This window comes from Phoca vitulina, unplaced genomic scaffold (assembly GCF_004348235.1).
Source record: "Phoca vitulina isolate PV1807 unplaced genomic scaffold, GSC_HSeal_1.0 scaffold55, whole genome shotgun sequence".
NCBI classification, from domain to species: Eukaryota; Metazoa; Chordata; class Mammalia; order Carnivora; family Phocidae; genus Phoca; species Phoca vitulina.
This window is the reverse complement of record NW_022589758.1, coordinates 8,101,286-8,124,407: the sequence shown is the minus strand read 5'-3', so window position 1 is coordinate 8,124,407 and position 23,122 is coordinate 8,101,286. Positions and strand designations below refer to the sequence as shown.

At 43.1% G+C, this 23,122-nt stretch overlaps 1 protein-coding gene across 1 annotated transcript in view; it reads right to left on the bottom strand.

Moving 5' to 3' along the window:
• Window positions 1-23,122, bottom strand: part of PHEX (phosphate regulating endopeptidase homolog X-linked) — a 199,239-nt gene that overhangs the window by 82,600 nt on the left and 93,517 nt on the right. The window contains exon 12 of the mRNA XM_032389616.1: window positions 20,030-20,131. Coding sequence (XP_032245507.1) covers window positions 20,030-20,131 — 102 coding nt within the window. The remainder of the gene's footprint in view (window positions 1-20,029; window positions 20,132-23,122) is intronic.

Sequence of the window (23,122 nt, the reverse complement as noted above, 5' to 3'; positions counted from 1 at the left end):
ACCTTAGAAAGACTGGCAACTGTGGCTCCCTCCCTCTTGGAACCCTTAGCTTCCGTGCCACCCCGCTGAAGAAAGAAGCCAGAGGAGGAACCGTGAGGTGCCAGACATGAGCGAAGGAGCCCCCTCGGATGCCCAGCCATGGCCAACCTAGGAATGCAACTGCACGAGACACTCCAGGTGACACCAGTAGAAGAGCCATCCACCTCGGCCCCAGGCAACCCATGGAATCATGAAAAATAATAAGCCAGGAAGTTTTGGGGGTGATGTGTTACACGGCAGTAGATAACCCAAACACAGAGCACTGTGGTGGGTGAGTCATTCTACCTGCATGAAGAAAAATAAAACCTGCTCTCTTCCCTCTGGCAACTGACCAATGCAGATCCAAAAGGCACAGTACATAACTCCCAAATCCTCTATGAGGAATCAATCCTTCCATAAATTCCTTTTAAAAAAAAAAAAGGAATTTTGTTCATATGAAACACCAAGAATGATAATATTTAAAATAAAAATAAAATTTACTTTGCAAAGTTGTCAGAGCTTCTATCCAAATACTTGGGTCGTGCCATTTTTTTCCTAGCACTGCTTCCCTGGACTTTTCCAAGCCCCAATCTTTACCGTTTTTCCCCAGTTTCGTTCACTCTTTTTTACTCTTGGTGTTGGGTTGTTTCTCTGGCTCAAAAGTGAGATTCTGTCAGAAGTGGCTTTGCTGTCACGCCCTCAGACTGCCTTTACCCAGCTATGCTAGGGTCTAGAAAAATGACAACTCAGAACACCGGGTTAAATACAATTTCTTTCTCTTCACCCATTTCCCACTATCTGCCTGTCCAGTCCTTGGGTTATTAATGGAACTGACATTCCCGCACAAGTGACTGAGCAGGACCAGCAGCCAGATAAGAAGGGAGCCGCCGACAGCAGCAGATCCCCCCCCCCCCCCCCCCCCCCCCGCCACAGATAGCAGATAAGCAGGTGCGTCACGGCTATTAGTTTCATCTTGGGTCAGAGAGGAGCATCACAAAATGTACACAAAGAACTTGAACATTCCTAATGAACTCTTTTCCCATTAAAGTAAAAATCGACATATCAAAACGGATTCCTTTTCACTATGTTCTACACCTGAACCTAACGTAATATTGTGTGTCAAATATACTTCAATTCAAGCTACTAATTTTAAAAAAGTTTTTTAAGTGATTCTTTTTATATCAAACTAAACATACATTTCTAGGTAATTCCTAACATACTCAATTTGTATTTGGGCCAAAAAAGAAGAAACACAGGCATTAAATTTCTCCCACTCATCCCAAGAATAAAAGTAACAAATATCTCCCATAATATTTAAAATGCAGCTCTCTGCTTTGGGCCTCTGGAATTTCATTCCGAGGCTATTGTGGCATTTTCCCAACTGCTTTCAAAGTCCTACAGCCAACCAATCCCTCAGCCGAAAATAATAAATAGTAAACTCTTAAAAACTAAACACTTTTATAGGACTGTATTCAAACTATTTCAGGTTGCTGATATTGTTAAAATTTTTAAATACTCACTATTCCAACTTTCAACTTTTAATACAGTTCCATTGTTCCACATTGTTCAAATCAGTTCTATTCCTTGACACTAGCATTTTTTTTCATACGTGGCACAGTCATACACTATAGACTCATTTATATTCTTGATGATCAGCAGAGAACACAACGCTTAAGAAATTATCAAAAACCATACAGTAAGTATTATGTGTATGTCCACTGACATGAGCTAGTGCCCCCTACAAATGAGAATTCACATAAATTTCTAACTCCTATTTCTGCAGATTTATTACTGAAACTCTGTATCTCAATTTGGTAAGGAGTTTCTCGTCCACCAAGACAAAAAAAAAAAAAATATATATTGCTCATTGGTGGAAGAACTAATTAAGGCACTGAGTTACAATTATTCAAAACAGTTTGTGATTAAACAGAGCCTGAGCATTAAAGAGGAAATCCTGTCATGCCAGGATGCAAAGACACTGTCAGAAACAACAGGAGTCACATCAAAATTCCCTAAAGGGAAAGCTTCAGGTTGGCCAGTATGGGACAATTTGTGCTAAAAACAGAAAAGTGATTAAACAAATACATAAAATTCCCTGAGTTTATCACGACACTTAAAAAAAAAAAAAAAAACTGCTTTGGACTTCCTGGGAAGATGGCAGAGTAGGAGGAGCCTACGCTTACCTCATCCCACTGATACAACTAGATAACAACCACAGCAGTGTAAATCACCCTGAAAATGACCAGAAGATTAGCAGAACAGATTCTCCACAGCTAAATGTAGAGAAAAGGCCACACTGCAGAGGGAGGAGGGGTGGAGACGCCATTGGGCACTAAGTGGACCCATGGGACTGTCTGCAGGAGGGAGGGACAATGCAGCCCAGAGAGGGGAGAGAAACACCCACACACAAGAAACCCCAGGTAAGGGAAACCCACATGGGGAAGATGAATCCCCAAAACATTTGGCTTTGAAAACCAGAGAGGCATAATCTTTCGAGTTCTTACAATCAGCAAGGCTTACCACCTAGAACTTGAAAAATCAGTGGGCTCAGCTCTGGGAGAGCTAGGTGGGCGAGAGGAAACTGAGTCCCCACCCTTAAAGAGACAGCACAACAGTCCACAGGGATAGAGCATAGAAGCAACAGTTTGGAAAAAACGTCAGATATACAGGAGGGAGATTAGTTTCTTAAGCTCAGAGCATATGCTACAGGGGCAGGGATCTTTGAGAGACTTCTTCAGGAACAAAGGAGCTGGCAAGTGTCATTTCCCTCCCCCGCCCTCCAGTCTAGACGCACAGAAACCTGCAGGAACCAGCAGAGAACCAGCAAGCGCTACCTAACTTGCTAACAGCACACCCCACCTCCTCATTCTCCTGCGGACATGCCCCATCCAGCCAGGCCTCGGCTCCAGGTCCCCTCCCACAGCAGACCTGCTCACAAACCTTGCTAACACCATGTGCCCAATCCCTACATTCTCCTGAGGACAGACCCTATCCAATATGCCCTTGGCCACAGCCCATCCAAAGAGATGCCACAAGCCTGGCAGGGTGAAAGCAGCTCCAATAGGGACCACTACCAGTCCAAAGGGACTCCTGCCCCATGGAGAGGGGAAGATAACCACACACACCACTCCAACTGCAGCCCCAACAGTGGGCTGGCAGCAGACATCTGGTCTGACTGCAGGCCCCACCCACCAACTAAAGCTTGTCAGGGCACAACAGAGGGAAAGTACCCTGTAATTCACTCCTATTGCCTCTGTGGCAAATGCCTGGTCTGACTCGATGCAAGCCCAAGGCAGTCCCAGTCTGGCCCACTAAAAACACTGGAACCAAATCCTGCCTACAACAGGCAAAGAGAGCCACAGCATACGACTGGACTGCAGGCAAACACAGGTGAACCACAACAGTAGGGTGCAAGCAACACACATGCGAGACACCGCTGAAGAGTCAGGCTCTGGTGAACAGGGAACATTGCACTGCAAGGCACTATAGGACCTCTTCCTCATAAGGCCACTACTTTCAAGAACAGGAGACATAGCTGACTTTCCTCAAATATAAAAACACAGAGAGTTTGACAAAATGAGGAGACAGAGGAATATGTCCTAAATGAAAGAAAAGGACAAAAATCACACCAAGAGAGCTAAACAAAACATAGATAAATAATATATACGCCTGATAGAGAATTTAAAGTAATGGTCACAAACATACTTACTGGACTTGAGAAAAGAGTGGAGGACCTTGGTGAGACCCTCAACAAAGAGACTGAAAATATAAAAAGGAACCAATCAGAGATGAAGAACTCGGTAACTGAAATTAAAAATATCCTAGATGGAATAAATAGTAGACCAGAGGAAGCAGAAGAACAAATCAGTGACCTGGAAGACAGAAAAATGGAAAGCAATCAAGTTGAACAGGAGAGAGAGAAAAAATAAAACATGAAAAGTGACTTAGGGAACGCAGCAATACCATGAAGTGTAATAACATTCATATTAGTAGGGATCCCAGAAGAAGAAAAGGGGGGGCAAAAAATTTACTTGAAGAAATAATACCTGAAAACTTACCTAATCTGGAGAAGAAAAGAGAAATCCAGATCCAGGAGTCACAGAGAGTTCCCAACCAAATCAACCCAAGGAGGTCAACACCAAGACACATAATAATTAAAATGGTAAAAACTAGTGATAAAGAGAATTTTTAAAGCAGCAAGAAGGGGCGCCTGGGTGGCACAGTTGGTTGTGCATCCAACTCTTGGTTTCAGCTCAGGTCATGATCTCAGGGTCATTAGACTGAGCCCTGCGTCAGGTTCCGCACTTGAGTTTCTCTCTCCCTTTCCCTCTGCCCCTCCACTCATGCTCTCTCTCTCCCCCTCCCACTCATTCTTTCTCTCTCTCAAATAAATTTTTAAAATAAATAAATAAATAAAAGCAGCAAGAAAAAGAAAACAGTTACATGCAAGGAAAACCCCATAAGACTATCAGCTGATCTTTCAACAGAAACAGACCAATGAAACCAGGAGCTGGTTCTTTGAAAAGATCAACAAAATTGATAAACCATTAGCTAGACTCATCAAAGGTGGGGGGTGGGGAGAGGGAGAAGGGAGGAGAGAGAGAGAACTCAAACAAAATCAGAAATGAAAAAGGAGAAATAACAACCAACACAGAAATACAAAGGATTATAAGAAATATTATGAAAAAATGATGCCAACCTAGAAGAAATGGATAAATTCCTAGAAACCTATAACCTCCCAAAAACTGAATCAGGAAGAAACAGAAAATTTGGACAGACCAATTACCAGTAATAAAATTAAAGCAGTAATCAAAAAAGTCCCAACAAACAAAATTCTAGGACCAGAGAGCTTCACAGGTAGATTCTACCCAACATTTAAAGAAGTTTTATATACCTATTCTCAAACTATTCCAAAAAATAGAAAAGGAAGAAAAGCTTCCAAATTCATTCTATGAGGCCAGCATTACCCTGACACCAAAACCAGATAAAAATACTACACAAAGGGGCCCCTGGGTGGCTCAGTCGGTTGAGCATCTGATTCTTGGTTTGGGCTCAGGTCATGATCTCAGGGTTGTGGGGTTGAGCCCTTTGTTGGGGGCTGGGTGTGGAGCCTGCTTGGGATTTCCTCTCTTTCTCTCTCTGCCCTTTCCCCTCTCTAAAAATAAATAAACAAATAAAAACAGTGCAAAAAAAAAAAAAAAGAGAAGTACAGGCCAATATCTCTGATGAACATAGATACAAAAATCCTCAACAAAATATTGGGGGTAAACTGAATCCAACAATACATTAAAAAAATCATTCACCATGAGAAACTGGGATTTAGTCCTGGGGTGCAAGGGTGGTTCAATATTCACAAATCAATCAACATGATACATCACATCAACCAGGGAAAGGATAAAAACCATATGATCATTTCAGCAGATGCAGAAAAAGCATGTGACAAAGTACAACATCCATTCATGATTTTAAAAACCCTCAACAGGGCGCCTGGGTGGCGCAGATGGTTAAGCGTCTGCCTTCGGCTCAGGTCATGATCCCAGGGTCCTGGGATCGAGTCCTGCATCGGGCTCCCTGCTCCTTGGGAGCCTGCTTCTCCCTCTGCCTCTCTCTCTCTCTCTGTCTCTCATGAATAAATAAAGAAAAAATCTTTAAAAAAAAATTTTTTTTAAATAAAAACTAAAAAATAAAAATAAAAATAAAAACCCTCAACAAAGTAGGTTTAGAGGGAACATACCTCAACATAATAAAGGCCATATATGAAAAACCCACAGCTAACATCATGAGCAATGGTGAAAAACTAAGTGCTTTTCTTCTAAGATCAGGAACAAGGCAAGGATGTCCACTCTCACCACTTTTATTCAACATAGTACTGGAAGTCCTAGCCACAGCAATCAGACAACAAAAATAAAAGGCATCCAAATTGGTAAGGAAGAAGTGAAACTTTCACTATTCACAAATGACATGGAACTACATACAGAAAACCCAGAAGACTCCACCACGAAACTACTGCAACTGATAAATGAATTCAGTAAGTTTGCAGGATACAAAATCAATATACAGAAATCCATAGCATTTCTATACACTAATAAGGAAACAGCAGAAAGAGAAATTAAGAAAACAGTCCAATTTACAACTGCACCAAAAATAAACTTAACTAAGGAGGTGAAAGATTTTATTCTGAAAACTATAAAACACTGATGAAAGAAATTGAAGACAACACAAACAAATGGAAAGATAGTCCATGCTCATGGATTGGAAGGCCAAATATTGTTAAAATGTCCATACTACCCAAAGCAATCTACAGATTTAATGCAATCCTTATCAAAATACCAACAGCATTTTTCGTTTCTTTTTTTTTTAAGATTTTATTTATTTATTTACTTGACAGAGAGATAGAGAGAACAAGTAGGCAGAGAGGCAGGCAGAGGGAGAGGGAGATGCAGGCTCCCCGCCGAGCAGAGAGCCCAACATGGGGCTCGATCTCAGGACCCTGGGATCATGACCGGAGCTGAAGGCAGCCGCTTAACCGACTGAGCCACCCAGGTGCCCCCCAACAGCATTTTTCACAGAACTAGAACAAACCATCTTAAAATTGGCATGGAACCATGAAAGACCCTGAACAGCCAAAGCAATCTTGAAAAAGAAGAACAAAGCTGAAGGTATCACAATCCCAGATTTCAAGATAAACTACAAAGTTGTAGTAATCAAAACAGTATGGTAATGACACAGAAAAAGACACATAGATTGAAGGAACAGTATAGAGCACCCAGAAATAAACCCATTTATGTGGTCAATTAATCTTTGACAAAGGAGGCAAGAATATGCAATGGGAAAAAGATGGTCTCTTCAACAAATGGTGTTGGGAAATCTGTCTGGACACTTATATGGAGAAGAACAGAACTGGACCACTTTCTTACACCATACACAAAAATAAACTCAAAATGGATTAAGGACCTAAATGTGAGATCTGAAACCATAAAAGTCCTGGAAGAGAGCACAGGCAGTAACTTGTCTGACATCAGCCCCAGCAACATTTTTCTAGGCATGTCTCCTCAGGCAAGGTAAACAAAAGTAAAAATAAAGGCTCAGGTCATGATCCCAGGGTCCTGGGATTGAGCCCCACGTTGGGCTCCCTGCTCAGCAGGGAGCCTGCTTCTCCCTCTCCCTCTGTCTGCCTCTCTGCCTATATCAAAATAAAAAGCTTCTGCACAGTGAAGGAAACAATCAACAAAACTAAAAGATAACCTACTGAATGGGAGAAGATATTTGCAAATGACATATCCAACAAAAGGTTAGTATCCAAAATATATAAAGAACTTACACAACTCAACAGCAAAAAACAAATAATCTAATTAAAAATAGGCAGAAGACATGAACAGACATTTCTCCAAAGAAGACATCCAGATGGCCAAGAAACACGTGAAAAGATGCTCAACATCCCTCATCATCAGGGAAATGCAAATCAAAACCACAATGAGTTATCACCTCACACCTGTTAGAATGGCTAAAATCAACAACATAAGAAACAACAGGTGTTGGTGAGGATGTGGAGAAAAAGGAACCCTCTCGCACTGTTGGTGGGAATGCAAACTGGTGCAGCCACTGTGGAAAACAGTACGGAGGTTCCTCAAAAAAATCAAAATAGGGGTGCCTGTGTGGCTCAGTTAGTTAGACCAGAGACTCTTGATTTCAGCTCAGGTCATGATCTCAAGGTCCTGGGACTGAGCCCCGTGTTGGGTTCCCTATTCAGCGGTGAGTCTGCTTCAGGATTCTCTCTCCCCCTCTGCCTCTCCCACAATTTGCACAAAATCTCTCTCTAAAATAAATAAATACATCTTTTTTAAAAAATTCAAAATAGAATCACTGCAGGTAGGATCCAGTAATTCTACTACTGCGCATTTACCCAAAGAATACAAAAACACTAATTTGAAAGGATATATGCACCCCTATGTTTACTGCATTATTTTTCACAATAGCCAAATTATGGAAGCAGTCCAAGTGTCCGTCAGTAGGTGAATGGATAAAAAGAAAGTGGTATGCAGACATACACACACACACAATTACTCAGCCATCAAAAAGAATGAAATCTTGCCATTTGCAACAACATGGGTGGATCTCTATAGAGAGTATTATGCTAAGTGAAATAAGTCAGTCAGAGAAAGACACATACCATATGATTTCACTCATATGTGGAATTTAAGAAACAAAACAAACAAAGAGAAAAAGACAAACCAAAAAACAGACTCTTAACTATAGAGAACTGGTGGTCGCCAGAGGGGAGGTAGGTGGGGGGATGGGTGAAAGAGGTGATGGGGATTAAGAGTTCACTTATGGTAATGAGCACTGAGCAATGTCTAGAATTGTAGAATTACTACAATGTGCACCTGAAACTAATATAACACTATGCTAACTATACTGGAATTAAAAAAAAAAACCAAGTGCTTTGGCACCTTTGGAGATATTAAGGGACCAATTCATTATACAAATTAATAAAGACAAACGTTTTTGGTGCCTTTCAGCAGTTTACATCAGTATAAACTATGCATCAGCATATTCATGTTGTTGATAAGAGAAAATCTTTTTTATAGAACAATTCCAGCTAATAAATGCAGACAGAATGACAGAACCTGAAAATCACTAGCTGCAACACTTAATGAGCTCATGTACCTATGTAATATTATCAATGACCGTGAAAATAATTAGGACAGTGGTTTTCAACCCTGGCTGCATATCTGTATCTCCTGAGCAACTTTAAAAAATGCTGACGCTCCCAGGTAGTCTGGATGCCATTGGCCTGGGGAGCTGCCTCAGCATCGGGATTTTCTTAAAAGCTTCTTAGGTGATCCACAGTCGAGAAAGAGGATCCCCACCTGAGGTGAAAGGTTGATGGGTAAGTTAAAACGGAAAGCTCGGGCTGACAACACCCAAACCCATGGACCAAGCTCCTCACTGGAAGTAGACAAGCCCATCATCACGAGCGTCGTGGTAGGCTGCAACAGGAAGCTCACAGCACCGCCCACCATGGCTTCCTGCCAAAAGAAAACTGAACCTGAACCTCATCAAACCTCTAGATTCCATTAACAGGAAATGGAAAGGACAGATCATGTTAAAAGAAAACACTAGGTGGGGCGCCTGGGTGGCTCAGTCGTTAAGCGTCTGCCTTCGGCTCAGGTCATGATCCCAGGGTCCTGGGATTGAGCCCTGCATTGTGCTCCCTGCTCAGCAGGGAGCCTGCTTCTCCCTCTCCCACTCCGCCTGCTTGTGTTCCCTCTCTCGCTGTCTCTCTGTCAAATAAATAAATAAAATCTTTTAGAAAAAAAAGAAAAGAAAAAGAAAAGACTAGGATACAATCAGCCAAATCAAGGTTGCTGAAAACGCTACCAGACCAATGATGCAATTTGTTCAAGAAATAAAATTCACAGATAAAACAGGAGTGGGAGCTCTTAAAATTTTTGAAGCCTTGAAAGATGGACCTATTAACTGCAATATGTGCACTCCATTTGGATCATGATGTGAACCAAGTGTTCAAAAAAAAGAAACATTTTTTAGATAATTACATAAAACTGCACACGGACAGGGTACTAATTAACAAGGTATTGTTAATATTGTTGGGTATGTTCACAGTACTGCACTTAGTTAAAAAAAAATACTTATCTGTTGGAGACACATAATGAAACGTTTATAGTAAAATGATGTCAGGGATTAGCTTCTGAATTCTCAAGCATAAGAACAGGTGGGGTGGAGAGTGTAGGAAGTCAGAATGGCAAACACTGGTGAGGCTGCCGAGGGTGGCTGAGGAGGACCTGGGGATCAGCTTGGTACACTTTTGTGCACATCAAAAAACTCAATAAAATATTTAAAATTTTTGAACAGTCAACGTCAAAAGGCCACTCTGTACCTCCAACCCAAAGAAAACAATTTAATTGGCATCAGCTTTTCTTTCCCAATTTTAAGAGACTGTAATGGTACATCGCATTATTTGGTGAAGAGGGAATAAAAGACAATTTGGGGGGGAGAAATGAAAATGTCATCTTCCTAATACTGAGCATTTGTTCTCTGCTAGTCACTGTACATACCTTTCTTATTTAATCCTCCCAAGCACTGTGAAAATGGTAGTATATTTGTTCTCATTTCACGGGTGAAGAAACCGAGGTCCTCAAAAGATGTGCATCTTGTCTATGTGTTTGCTGGAGCCGTGATCCTTACTAAGGTCTGCCCAGTGGCCCCAGAATGGAGTGCCAGACCATGTCAGGTTCTGAGCTTCTAAGAATCAACCAGCCAGCCACAGTTCTTCCCTTGCAGGGGTCACTTCCACTCAGTGAATCTCTATTCTGGGGTAGAGGTTTTTAGTTATGAATAAACGCTATGATGCTATTTCAAAAGCTCAGAGAAGACACAAAAGATTTCACTATCAGAAAATGTTAAAAAAAAAAAAAAAAAAAGTTGATTCTGCTATTCTCTTTCCAAGACTGTAAATGAGGAAATGGATTAAAAAGGATGAGTTTTACAACATGGGTGAACCTATAAACATTATGTTGAGTGAAAGAAGCCAGACATAAGACGTTGCGTATTCTATGATTCTGTGTATATAAAATATGCAGAACAGGTGAATTCATAGAGAGAAAGCAGAATGGTGGTTGCCTAGGGCTGGGGGGGAAGGCAAGAGTGAGGAGTGACTGCTAATAGGTACAAAGTTTCCTTATGAGGTGACAGAAATTTTGGGGGGACTAGATAGCAGTGATGGTTGAACAACATTGTGTAACTACTTAAAGCCACTGAACTGTAGACTTTGAAATGGTTAATTTTATGTTATGTGAATTTTATTTCAGTTTTTAAAAAAAAATAAGAAAAAGAAGTATGAGAAGCTAGGGGAGGAAAGAACGATGAAACAGAAATGATAAAGATTTAAAACTCGTTTGGAAGACAGACTCAACAGGATTTGAGTACTTCCAGTTGGCTGGGAGGGAAGACTGAGATTTCTGGTTTGGGAGTCTGAAGAGCTGGCTGTACCCCACGGAATGATGTAATCTGTATTGAGGATAACACAGGGCCTTAGAAAGAATGGGAGCCCAGTGAATGTTCAATATCATCAGGATTCTCATTTTTTAAAATAACACGAGAGGGGTGCCCGGGTGGCTCAGTCGGTTGAGCATCTGACTTCAGCTCCAGTCCGGATCTCGGGGTCCTGGGATTAAGCCGCGTGTGTCGGTGGGGAGTCTGCTTCTCCCTCTCCCCCCGCTCATGCATGCTTTCTCTCTCTCTCTCTAATAAATAATCTTTTAAAAAAAGAACACTAGTAAATCAAGGAATACCCTAAATGCTATGTAACTGGGTTCTATCAAGTCACAGCTAAATAGCTCATGATCTCTGAGCAGGCAGAAAGGAGGAAGTCGATGAGAGTTCCATGGAGTTGTTCAAAGTAGAACAACTGGACTAAAAATCTACTGGTTAGTGAATTACTTAGCACCTAACAAAAGACCTGCCACAGAGCAGATTCTCCATGAGAGAAGCATCCTCATTGATAACTGAGAAAAACAATGCAAATCGAAAAGCAGATTTCTCAGATTATGAATGATTTAGAGGTGGAGACAGTAGTTGACACACTGAGCGACAGATTGAGATTCTTAATGGTTTTTAAGATCCCATTCTAAGCAATTAGTTCAAAACTTGGGGAAATCTTTACTTATGCACAAAATGTTTATCATAAGAATATCATTGACGGCACAACCTAACTACCCAACTATGGAGAACTTTTTAAGTCGTTTCCTATACAACCAATGGAAAAATAGTCAATAATAGTGAAAACTCTTTTATACAGACTACATAGTAATAGAAGAAAAGTTTATAAAAGAGAAAAAGAAATCAAATTCATATATATATAACATTATTCAAACCTATGGACAGGGAAAAAGCCAAAGTACTAACATCAAGATGTTTGTGGTGGTTATGTATGGATGATGGAACTAATAACAATTTTTTTCTTTCTGCTTTTATACTTTACTTTCAAGATTTTCTTCAATGAGCACAGATTTTTTATAACAAAAATAAACATATAGAAGATCCAGAAATATATATATTTTTAAAAGCTGAGCCATGAACCAAAGGTAAATGGAATTAAGGAAGAATAAATGTGAAGTTCTAGGATGAGGGTTCAAAAAAAAAAAAAAAAAAGGCCAAGTTTAGGACTGGAGAACAGGGCTAAACAACAGCTCCTGGGGGATAAAAAAAAAGGCCTGGAAATTAACTGACTGTAAATTCGTTATGAGCCAACAGTGACATGGCTGAGGGGAAAAGACAGCCATGATATAAACTTTGGATTTTTTTAATATAATTTCTATGCAAAACAAAGGCAGTAATAATATTCCCGTTGTGCTGTGTGAGTTAGACTATATCTAAAATATTGTGTTCAGCTTCGAACTTGAGCTTTAAAAAAAGATGTTGAAAACTGGACAGCAGCCAGCAGGATGAAGCATCAGAACCACGGCGCAGAGCAGTGATTCCCACACTGGCTGCATCAGAATCACCTGGAGGGCTCATTAAAATGAAGATTCATGGGTCCCCTCCCAGGGTTTCTGGTTCTGCAGACGTGGAGTAGGACCAAGAATCTGCATTTCTAGCTACTTCCTAGGTGAAGCTGACGCTGCTGGTCTGTGGACCACACTTGGAGAGACCCACTGGCAAGTGTGGATAAAAGCGCAGAGCAGACTGCCAAGGACAGAGTCCCAGGCCTTCCGCCTACTGGCTGTATGACCTTGGGCAAGCCTGCTGGCACTCAACGTGCTTCAGGCTCCTCATCTGTAGAAGAGAAAACTTTGACCCACCTCATACAGATATTATGGCGTTAAAGCAGTTAATACTTGTGAAGCATTTAGAATATCTGGCCTGGCACATAATGTTTGTTAATTCCTGATGAACTCTAGAGACATTTCATCTGAAATAGAAACACATTCAACATCTTCAGATATTAGGAGGGCTCTTCCATGGAAGACACTTTCTGCATAGTTCCTGGGGACAGACAGGGAGTCAGGGGTTAGAAGTGACCAAGAAGGAGGCTTTGGATCTCTTTCAACAAGCAAGGGCTTTTCAGCAGGCACACCACCAGTGGAGTGGATGGCCGGGGTGGGTTCTGATACTCAGGGGTAAGGGGTAAAACAGCCACTTAAGGAATGTTAGCTAGTTCTAGTTACACAGGCTTGGGATAAGGGAATTGTCACCTGTGATCACCAACAGTTATCAAATTGTTGGCCCAAGACCAACTTGTCAGAAATGCAAATTCCGGGGCCCCACCTCAGAGCTCTGGACTCAGAAACTCTGGGGTGGGGCCTGGCAATCTGTGTTTTAACAAGCCCTCCAGATGGCACTGACATACCCGAAGTGTGAGAACCAATCACCTAGAGCATCACACAAAGCTATACTTCCATGAGGCTCTAGAATACCAAAACTCAATTAAACACACTCTAGTAAGATATCAGGCATAATATGCCTTTGATAAATATATGCATCAAACTCTTTACGCCAAATATTCGCAGCTGTGTTTAAAATATATATACAGATGGTTACCAGAGGGAGGTGGGTGGGAAGATGGATGAAACAGGTGATGAGGATTAGGAGTACACCTATCGTGATGAGCATCGAACAAGGTATAGATTTGTTGAAACACTGTACTATACACCTGAAATTAATATAACATTGTATGTTAACGACACTGGAATTAAAATTAAAAAGTTAATAAAAAATAATAAACTAAAATATGTATCACAAAGATAAGGCTCAATTTGTTCCAAACCAGAAAATCCAAACTCCACAACAAAAAGCAGTGTGCTCTGACATCACCCTCTCAGCAGGGGCTGTTCACTATTAATTGCCCTTCAGGGGATGCAGTGAGGAGAAGGGCAGTGTTCTGACAAGGAGCATCAGAACACCTAAGGGGTGAGAGGTACCTCAGAGCCTGTGGTCTTATGTCACCTACCTTCCTAACCCAGACGAAAAGACTGTGACCCAGATACACACATGGAACCTCACTTCCCATCTCTCTCTCCTCACCAGCCAGTCCAGTCCAAAGCCTCTCCTCTGCCACAGGACAGCAGCTTAGAAGGAACAGCCAAACACACTTAGAGAGACTTTCTCATGCCACAGGCCCTCTTCTAAGTACTTTAAGTACATTGACTCCTGCATAAACAATGGGGTAGGTACTCATCTCCCCGTTTTACAGATGTAAAAAGTAAGGGTCTGAGAAGTAACTTCCAAAGAGTCATACAGCTAAAAAGGGCAGACACTGGCTCTGAGCCTAAGGACTCTTTCTCCACAGTCTGTAGGCTTGACGTCTATACTGTACGTCCTGCTGAGGCCAGTTAGGGAGAGCAGATACAAGTATGAAAGCTACCACCTTGGCCAGGATGTGCATATGAGAGAAACGGAGGAACGTGGGGGCAGAGAGATGGAGCCCGAGAGCGCCAGCCAGCTCAAGATGGCAGCACAGCAGCACGTGTGAGCCAGGGATCTGCGGGAAGTGGGGAGGGATGCTGAGAGATGTTTACTTGCTATTCCGTCAGTTCCTGTGTGTCTCTGGGGGAGCACTGGAGTAGAGGCAAGAGCCTGGCATTCTGGAACACATGCAAACAGCCTTGAATCTGGAGCATGGAAGGGCAGGAGACAGTTTGACCAGAGCCCTTCCCTGTCTTTTCTTCTACAGAACAATTTAAAGAGAACATGTGGAATGAAGCAAGAGTGAAGGTACCAAGGGGAAGTGATAGCTGGGTGCAGAGCTGTCGAGATCTGCAAGGAAGAGCCAGAGGAAGCCTTACCCACAGGCTACAAGGACAGAGGCAGTGACAAGAAGGGGGGCGCAGAGTGGGCAGTCCCCAGGTCAAGTGCCGCCACATGTGAGTTTGGGCTCCTTAGAATCTTTCTCCCCTACAGCGAGAGCCAGGAGCACTTTGTCTCTCCATTGCATTAACTAAAATGTCTGCCCATGTGCCCAGCACCCATGTTCCTGCTATCCTCTCCCAAGGCAGTGAAATCCCCTGCAGAGAAAGGAAGCCACGGATCATCTTTGAATCCACAGCTCCTGCCCCAGCACCTGGCACATCACTGGTTCTGGAAACGTTTGTGGAATTGAATTTGCTGAAGTGCTGCTCACACTGAGATGCAGTGAAATGTGTTGTCACCTTAAGGCCAGTAAGGATGGAGAAAGGGCGCATACCCCAGGGTCGGTGCCCTAGTTGAGGATCCCCAAGAGCAGACCCGGGGACAAGGACTCGAGTACGAACAGTGAAAGAAACATCAGACACCAGGAAGGGACAGAGGAAGTGAGCAGAGCAAGGCAGGCTATCAGTAAAGGGAATCTTCTTGAGCCAGCTGACCATGTGAGCAAGTGGAGCTCACCCCACTGGGGAAACTCCAGGAGCCCATGTTGAACACATACTTGAGGGAGGAGGGGACACACACAACAACTCCCATCAGTTACTGGGTGTGTTCATTCATGGGCCCTCTGTATGAGTGGCATAGCAGGTTCCCATGGGAAGAGAAAGCTCTTGGGCAAAGTGCAGGTGCCAGCAGCTGGAAGCCAGACGGACGTGTAAGGAAATGATAACGGCAAGGCAGTGGGCCTCGCACCACCACCTCAGAGTTCAGCAGGTCTAGGGAGACGCAGGAATTTGCATCTCTAATGCATCTCTGCCCTCTCTACCAGGAAGGACAAAGGTGAATCACCAAAGACAACTTTAAACCCTATCAACCTAGAGATAGCACCAGTCATCTACATAACAGACTTCACTAACTAGCCTGTGTCTACCATTAGTTTCCCACAATCTGCTGCTCTTCGAAGTCCAAAACCACTTTCCTTTGTCATTTATCTGCAAATTTTTTGTTCTTTTTTAAAGATGCTATATAAGCCGAGGTTTTAAGCCACCTCTTTGAGTTACTCTTTTTTCTGAATTTCTGTCATGTATGTATGAGATATACACATTAATAAACTTCTGGTTGATTTTCTCTTGTTAACCTATCTTTTGTCCCAGGGGGCTCAGTCAAGTACTCAGAGGGGTAGAAGGAATGATTATTTTTCCTCCCAAATGGAGACAAAGCCAGAGAGGTGAAATACACTTTTGTTTGGCCCTCTGCAGGAAAACTGTTCCCATCTTGCTGAAAGCCTATGTCTTGGAGTTGCATGCCTGTGGTGATGGGACCATGTAGTACACTTCCCGGAACCTCTGTACCTGCTGTGGTCAAGGTTAAGGCCACTCACAGGATCCTGACGATGTTGCCTTCCTAGCAGTTCCATCCAGGCCTTTCTCTCTAGGGGTGGCTAGGCAAACATCAGTCCCAGAAGTAAAGAGCACAAACAAATATTTCAGAAAGGATCCAGCTTTTGGATACAGAACTGAATTTAGCTGGGGACCAGCCGAATTCAGGAAGCTGCTCCTCCTGATCTGACACAGAGCTCTCCAGCAGACTCCCTGCTCCTGCCACTAGGGCAGCCAAAGGCAGTGTTGCATCCCTTCCTGGCAGGCCTCAGAATCACTACATAGTGACCTTGAGATCCTCCTACTCTGTTCTGGAAAAGGCAGAAGACACCCCCCCAAACTAATTTCTATCACCTTACACTCATCCCACGTCTGTGATAACCGAAAAAATAACAGGCTTCCTGTCCTCTGCTGCTAGTTTACAGTAAAAGCATAGGCTCGCAGGAAACAGAATCCTAAACAAAAACTGGTGCTTATTTCATGATACTAAATTTCCAGTTGAAACCTACACTGTCAGTTTCACAAACTAAACCACTCATGACCCCTTAAGAGATGAGAGGAGCAAGGCTAGGAGACTGAGATACAAAATTTACCCTTCCCAGGAGCAGAGGCATCCTCGTTGATCTTTTATGGTGATCACCCATAGTGAAGAACACGACAAAGTCACATCCCCATGGTTCCATCTTGAAACCGGGGTCACTGCCACCCAACTCAAGCTGTTAGGCCTCAAGCCACTGCAGGTATCTGGGCCCTCCACATTCATGAGGCCGGCACAAGGGAACACTTATAAATATAAGGTCAACACCCAATACAGGAGGTACTGTCATTTGTTGCAGTCCAGAGCTCCATGGTGAGGCAAAGAAAAGCTTCTCCCACTCGCAAATCAGAACATTTTTCCAGCTTCCCCAATGGGTTGCCAAGTGACTCAGCATTGGCTCAGTGTGGGCACTATTATTGATGAGAGAAATCTTCTGCCTGGGTGATATACTGCATACAACACATGCCCAGAAACAGTGCCAAGTCATACCAGGAAGAGCAGGCAAATCGTTCACCTCCACTTCGAACACAGGCAAATCCTGTCTTAATGCAGAAGCTACTCAGTATCAGAAAGACAAAGCCCTAAGATCTTCTGAGATTTCCAGCTAAGACTCAAGGAATTAGTAGGCAGAACTTCTCCTTTCTTGTTAACTATTAAAAGGCAATCAAATTGAGGACAGCAGAGAAAAAGGGCAAGAAAAAAAATAATTTTTCAAAAACAACCCCAGAGGAGAAAGCCGCATAGATGCCTTCAGCTTCCTAAATGGTGTCTTTGTGAGTCTACGAGCTCCACCCAGAGGTCATTTCCAGAACTGCATGTTGGTTTAATTTGGAAAAAGAAAATCTGCATCTTCTGAGGTCCAGGGCCTGACATGCTTTGGGAAACTGGTGAAAATTCTCGGACAACATCCCCTCTTTCTTGCCTTTTATTAACGGAATCTCCCTGAACTCTGAAATACAAGATATACTCAGGGAGCCTGGTGAGATCCAGGAGGAAAATTCCCTTTGATATTTGTACCTGTCAAGGAACTAGTTGAGTTCCTGGCAGGTTGAACTCAGCTCAAAGAAAGCAGAGTGTTCAAAGAGTACTTTTAGAAGAAAAAGTGACAGCTCTCATTGAAATAAAATATAAGACTGGAGAGCAATTCAAGGGTCAAACAGGAACATGTCTAATATTAGAAGAACTGAGAATAATGTGCCTTCAGGAAGGGCCCATGGGCCACTTGCCTAGAAGACCCCACTGCAAGGTACCCACTCCTTTATGCAACTCAGATCTCCCCCTGAGGCAACCAGTCATACTTCCCAAAAAAACGGATTGCAGTCCCCAGAACATTCCGCTGGTATCTATCCATTCATCACATGCACACAGACCTCATCACTCCACCCAACCCTCCACACGGATGACCCTCAGGCCACAAGGGGTCAGCCTAGGATCAAGAGTCCCCCAGTGCTCTGAACTCTCAACTGCCCAGCGCAAGACAAATTCTATTCCAGATATCAGAAGCTAGCCCAGCAAATAAATGAGGCCTTCAAAAACAACAATATGTTGGTGCCAAAAGTTTCGTCTACCATCTGGAGAGCTTCTCATCACAGCCCGCGTGCTCCTGCCCCCATCAGCTTGTGCCTTACATGACTTAAGACGGCTTTGACAGATTCTCAAGGGGAGAAAAATCCAACTTACCCTTTGTCTTCTTACAACACCTGCCACCCAAGTTCTTTCTTCACTGCAAACAGTGAACAGCCTTTTCATGTCTATTGACAAAAATATCTATGGCCATGTTTATCCATCTCAGGAGTATTAAAGCTCTAGAAAACATCCTTGCTAAACCTCTGCACATTCTCATTTCAGTAAGACTAAGCATTCCCAGAATGTTGCCCTCTTTGGTTTTTTGTTTTGTTTTGTTTTGTTTAATAGACTTTATTTTTTTCGAGCAGTCATAGGTTCACAGCAAAGTTGAAAAGAAAACACAGAGATTTCCCATAAAACCCCTGACCACACACAACGCATAGCGTCCCCATTAAGAAACTCCCCCACCAGAGTGGTATACATTTGTTACAATCAATGAACCCGCATTGATACATCATTACCACCCAGAATTCATAGTTTATATTAGGGTTCACTCTTGGTGCTGCACATTCTATGGGTCTGGACAAACGGACGACAACATGTATCCACCATTATGGTATCATAGAGGGTAGTTTCACTGCCCTACCCTCTCCGTTTCTTGACCATAGGGCAAAAAGATCTGTACTCAGTCAGCATGACCCAGTAGGACTCTAAGCAGTGTTCCCCAGGACCACTGAGCAATAAAAATCACCAGGGAAACTGGCTAAAGTCACAAACGTTCAAACTGCACCCTCCATCCACTAAATCAGACCTTGCTGGGGAGGGGCCCAGAGAGCTATGGGGCATTTAGGCATCCCAGGCGATTACTATCATCAGCAAGTTTTTAAAATACCTCTCTAAAGAAGAAATGCTCTTAGTTCAGAGTCTCCCAGATACAGGGCAGCATCCACTCAGCGTGCAGGAGGTATTTCCTACCCACTTGAGCTCCAGCTCCATCTGAATCCCTAGAATTCAAGATACAGCTGGTTCTTCATTGTTTAAGCAGCATGGCAGCTAATACTTGTCTCTCTTACTCCTTCAGCTTGTTACACAGTACCAGAAAATTTTGTACAAGGCCCACCAAGCGTCCGCTTCTATTAGGAAACATTTTTGCATTCCTACGCCGTGGTCTACCACTGGTCTGTAGTTCATAAGCATGCTATTTGGATCATGAGAGCAACATGATGGGTTAAGAAAGTAGACCTGCTTGGTTGCAGGCAAGGATTTTCCCGAGGACATCTGCACACATCGTGCACAGAGCAGAAGGACACACATGGCCCCCCACTGCTCTGCATTCTGCCACCGCCAGTGATGGTTTGTGGCAAAATTCGCTGGGCTGCGGGCCACGTGGCTCTTAGAAATCGCAATTAAGGGAGAAGGAAAGACTGAATTACAAGGTGTTTGAAATGCAGTTCGAGAAAGAAAAAAGTCGCATCTTAATTTTTCTTACCTGCTGGTGATGAAATCTATATATTCATCCCAAAACAGACACCTGACTCTGGGGTCATTCGAAGTCAAGAGCTCAGTCAATATAATAATCAAGTACACAATACTGAGTGTGAAAATCCATTACACCAAAAGTCATATACTTTTTCTTTTTTTTTTTTTTATCAAAAGGAATTCTTACCTTTTCTTTGGCTTTCCTTTTTGTCCCTGCGTCCATCCACTCATTTTCTTTCTCCAGCATGTCAATAAAGGCCCAGCGAATACCCTCAATCAATTCCTCCATCTACAAGGAAATACCAAGAGAGACAGGTCAAAACCAAGCTCCAGACAAGGTTTTCTGGGCCACGAGAAATAGTTCAGTGCCAAACACGGCAGGAAACAGGTTCCTTTCAGCTTGACTCCAAGCTCTGGCAACATTTCTTTCCCCAGGAAAATGCTTTTCTTCCCCACCACTAGAAGATAACTAATCATTCCTTTGCAGAGAACAATTTGATGGTCCAGTTGTAAAAGGGTTATATGGGGAAAGGAATTCACCATAGGTTATGACGACATAATAACTGACCTTTCTATACCTACTAAATTAAGCTATCCTTATCAAGGTGGCAACTAGTTTCAATAGTTAATAAGGATTTGAGAGAGAGATGCAAAGGCATGGGCTGTGTGTTTCAGGCGGAATTACAGAAGCAAGTGACTGAACAGTTGAAGGAGATACTGTTAACAGGGAAAGAGGCAAGGGAGAGCCAGCACCCCAAGGGACTCTTTCTCAGTATAAATCAGACTTCTGTCAGGACCCTAGTTTTCCACAAATTTAGTGCCAGTGGTCCCACCAAACGCTTGGCTGTTCTCTGTAATCCTCCTGCTCTCCTCTCTACTCCCTTGCACCTTAAAAAAGTCTTAGGTTATTTCAAACCTAAAATGGTAGGTCTGAAGGGGGCTGCTCCCGAAAAGCTGTCTCCTGAAAGACCTGTTCCAGAGTGTTTCAACAGTGAGACCACACACCCACACTGATGGTATGTTTGCCCTGGCTTTCCTTCCTGTGCTTGTGCGCCAGCAGAGGGAACTAGGGAAAGAGAGATGCTAACACTTGCCTTCAGAGGCCCACGCAGAGTAGTCCGGGGAGGTCTTGCCTGTTTATGGGTACAAACCCCCCAAAATCCCATTCTCTCACAGAGATGCTTTGATTTTCTTGATAGGACACTCAAGAAAGAATAAATACTAGGTTTGGCACCAGAATTAAAATTTTCACTTAAGATTAGGGGGTTGTAAATCCATTTTTAGCATTAATTCTCAAAGGAAAGTTTTGAGGTTTCCTTGGTTCTATAATGAATTGTCGGCACAAAGCTCAAAATAATTTTTTTTTCTGTTTAATAAGTTTTCAGCTATGTTTTCAGTTCAATAACAGTTGTAAGGGAACCAGAACTGTAAATCAGTGGGCTGGGTTCCATCATATGTAAATAAGAACAAACAGCAGATGGAAGGGGGTGGGGGGAACTTCACAGCTATTTTCTCCCAATTTAGTAAAAACATTAAGGGAAATCTCAACTTGGGATTGGGGCATGACTGACAACACACATTGACAGAAGAGTTGTGGTTCTTTAAAATCATAAAGTCAGTGGTTCTCAAGCCTGTCGACACACTGAGATCTCTGAGGGGAGCTTTCAACAATCCTGAGGGCGGCAAGTCAGGACACTAACGTCACGGCTCCAGGGTGCAGCCCGGGCTGGGAGTTCCAAAAGCCCCCCAGGTGAGCCTAATGCGCAGCCAGGGTGGAATCGCACCCGTGGGTGTGGGGGGGGGCACTTATTTTACAGCTAAAGAAACTAAGAGTCGAGAGAGTCCATGATCTGTTCCAGCTCTTGCAGCTAGGGAGGATCAGAGCCAAGATGCAACCACAGAGCTAAATGACAGTTGTGAGCTCAGAACTTCCAAGATCAACAGAAGTGTGCCTCATACATGAGAGGCAAATGCCAGGGAAGTAAAAGGGAACCAGCCGAGAGATGTAGAAGTCACAATTTCAAACAGAAAGCCCACGCAAGGAGGATGTTAAAATGACAAGGAAATCTCCAGCGACTAGAATTTCTGCCTGTTCAGGCACCAGCACCCTTAAGTCTTTATGACCTCATCACGTGGCAACACCCATCAGCCTGCCCATGACCTTCACCTAAAAGCTGAAACAGCATCTTCCCAAGTTAACTAAGGAGGGGGCAATCAGGGTGGGAAAAAGTGGATAAATTAATTTGAGAGAGACTGAGTGACCAAATCAATGGAAGCAGGTGATTAAATTTGTGTGGGGAGGTGAGCAAAGGACGGCAAATCAGATTACTTCCCAGGCTTCGGGCATGGGCAACTAGGTGAACGCTACTGCCATTTTCTAAGACCGGGAATGCTGAAAGAGAAAGAGGGCTGGGGACAAAAGCCTCACCTCCATGCGATGATGGGGGCATGGGAAGTGGAGACAGCAAGTCTGGACAACCCGGTCAAGGAGTCTGTCTGCTATCAGAGAGCAAGAACCCCTGTCCCCTGCGAGGGTCCTTCTAGCTGGACTAAGATTCAAATTGACATAAGACAGGTTAATAGGAGAAAAACAAATTTAAGAGAGTATGTAAGGGGAATCCCATAGATGTGGACATTCCAAAGACAGGCAAGATGAGGTACACACATCATTCTGAACTAAAGACAAAGGGGCAGGGGGTCTAGGGCTTTGGAGGAAAGGAATGCACTTCACGGGGCAGTAAGAAGAGCAGGTGTTTGGTAATTAGATGTTTGTCCTGCCATACACATGGGCCATTCAAATAAAATTTATCTCTGCTAATAACCCTCACTCTGGGAAAGACTCCCAAGTTAGATTCTTCTCTGCTGTTAAGGGAAGGGCAAAAGTTTCCCTCGAGCCCATAGGGTCTCAAGTGCCTTCAGCTCAGAATAATCTCCATGCCAAAGCCACCCAGCTTGGGGCAGCCTGCCCTTGGCTTCTACACTGTGAAAGACAAAGCAAAGATAAGGCAGAGGGAGATGTAGGGTTAAGAGAGGAGACCAAGGGTTTGGAGTTTGTTGTTGTTCCTGCTGCTTCTGTTGCTGTGGTGGTTGACCATGTGAGAGATCTAACTGTGTTTAGTATCACTGGAAACTCAACAATAAGAAAACAACCAAAGTGATTTTAAAATGAGCCAAAGATGTAAGTCAATCAGAGAAAGACAATTATCATATGATTTCACTCATACGTGGAATATAAGAAACGGTGCCGAAGATCATAAGGGAAGGGAGGGAAAATGGAATG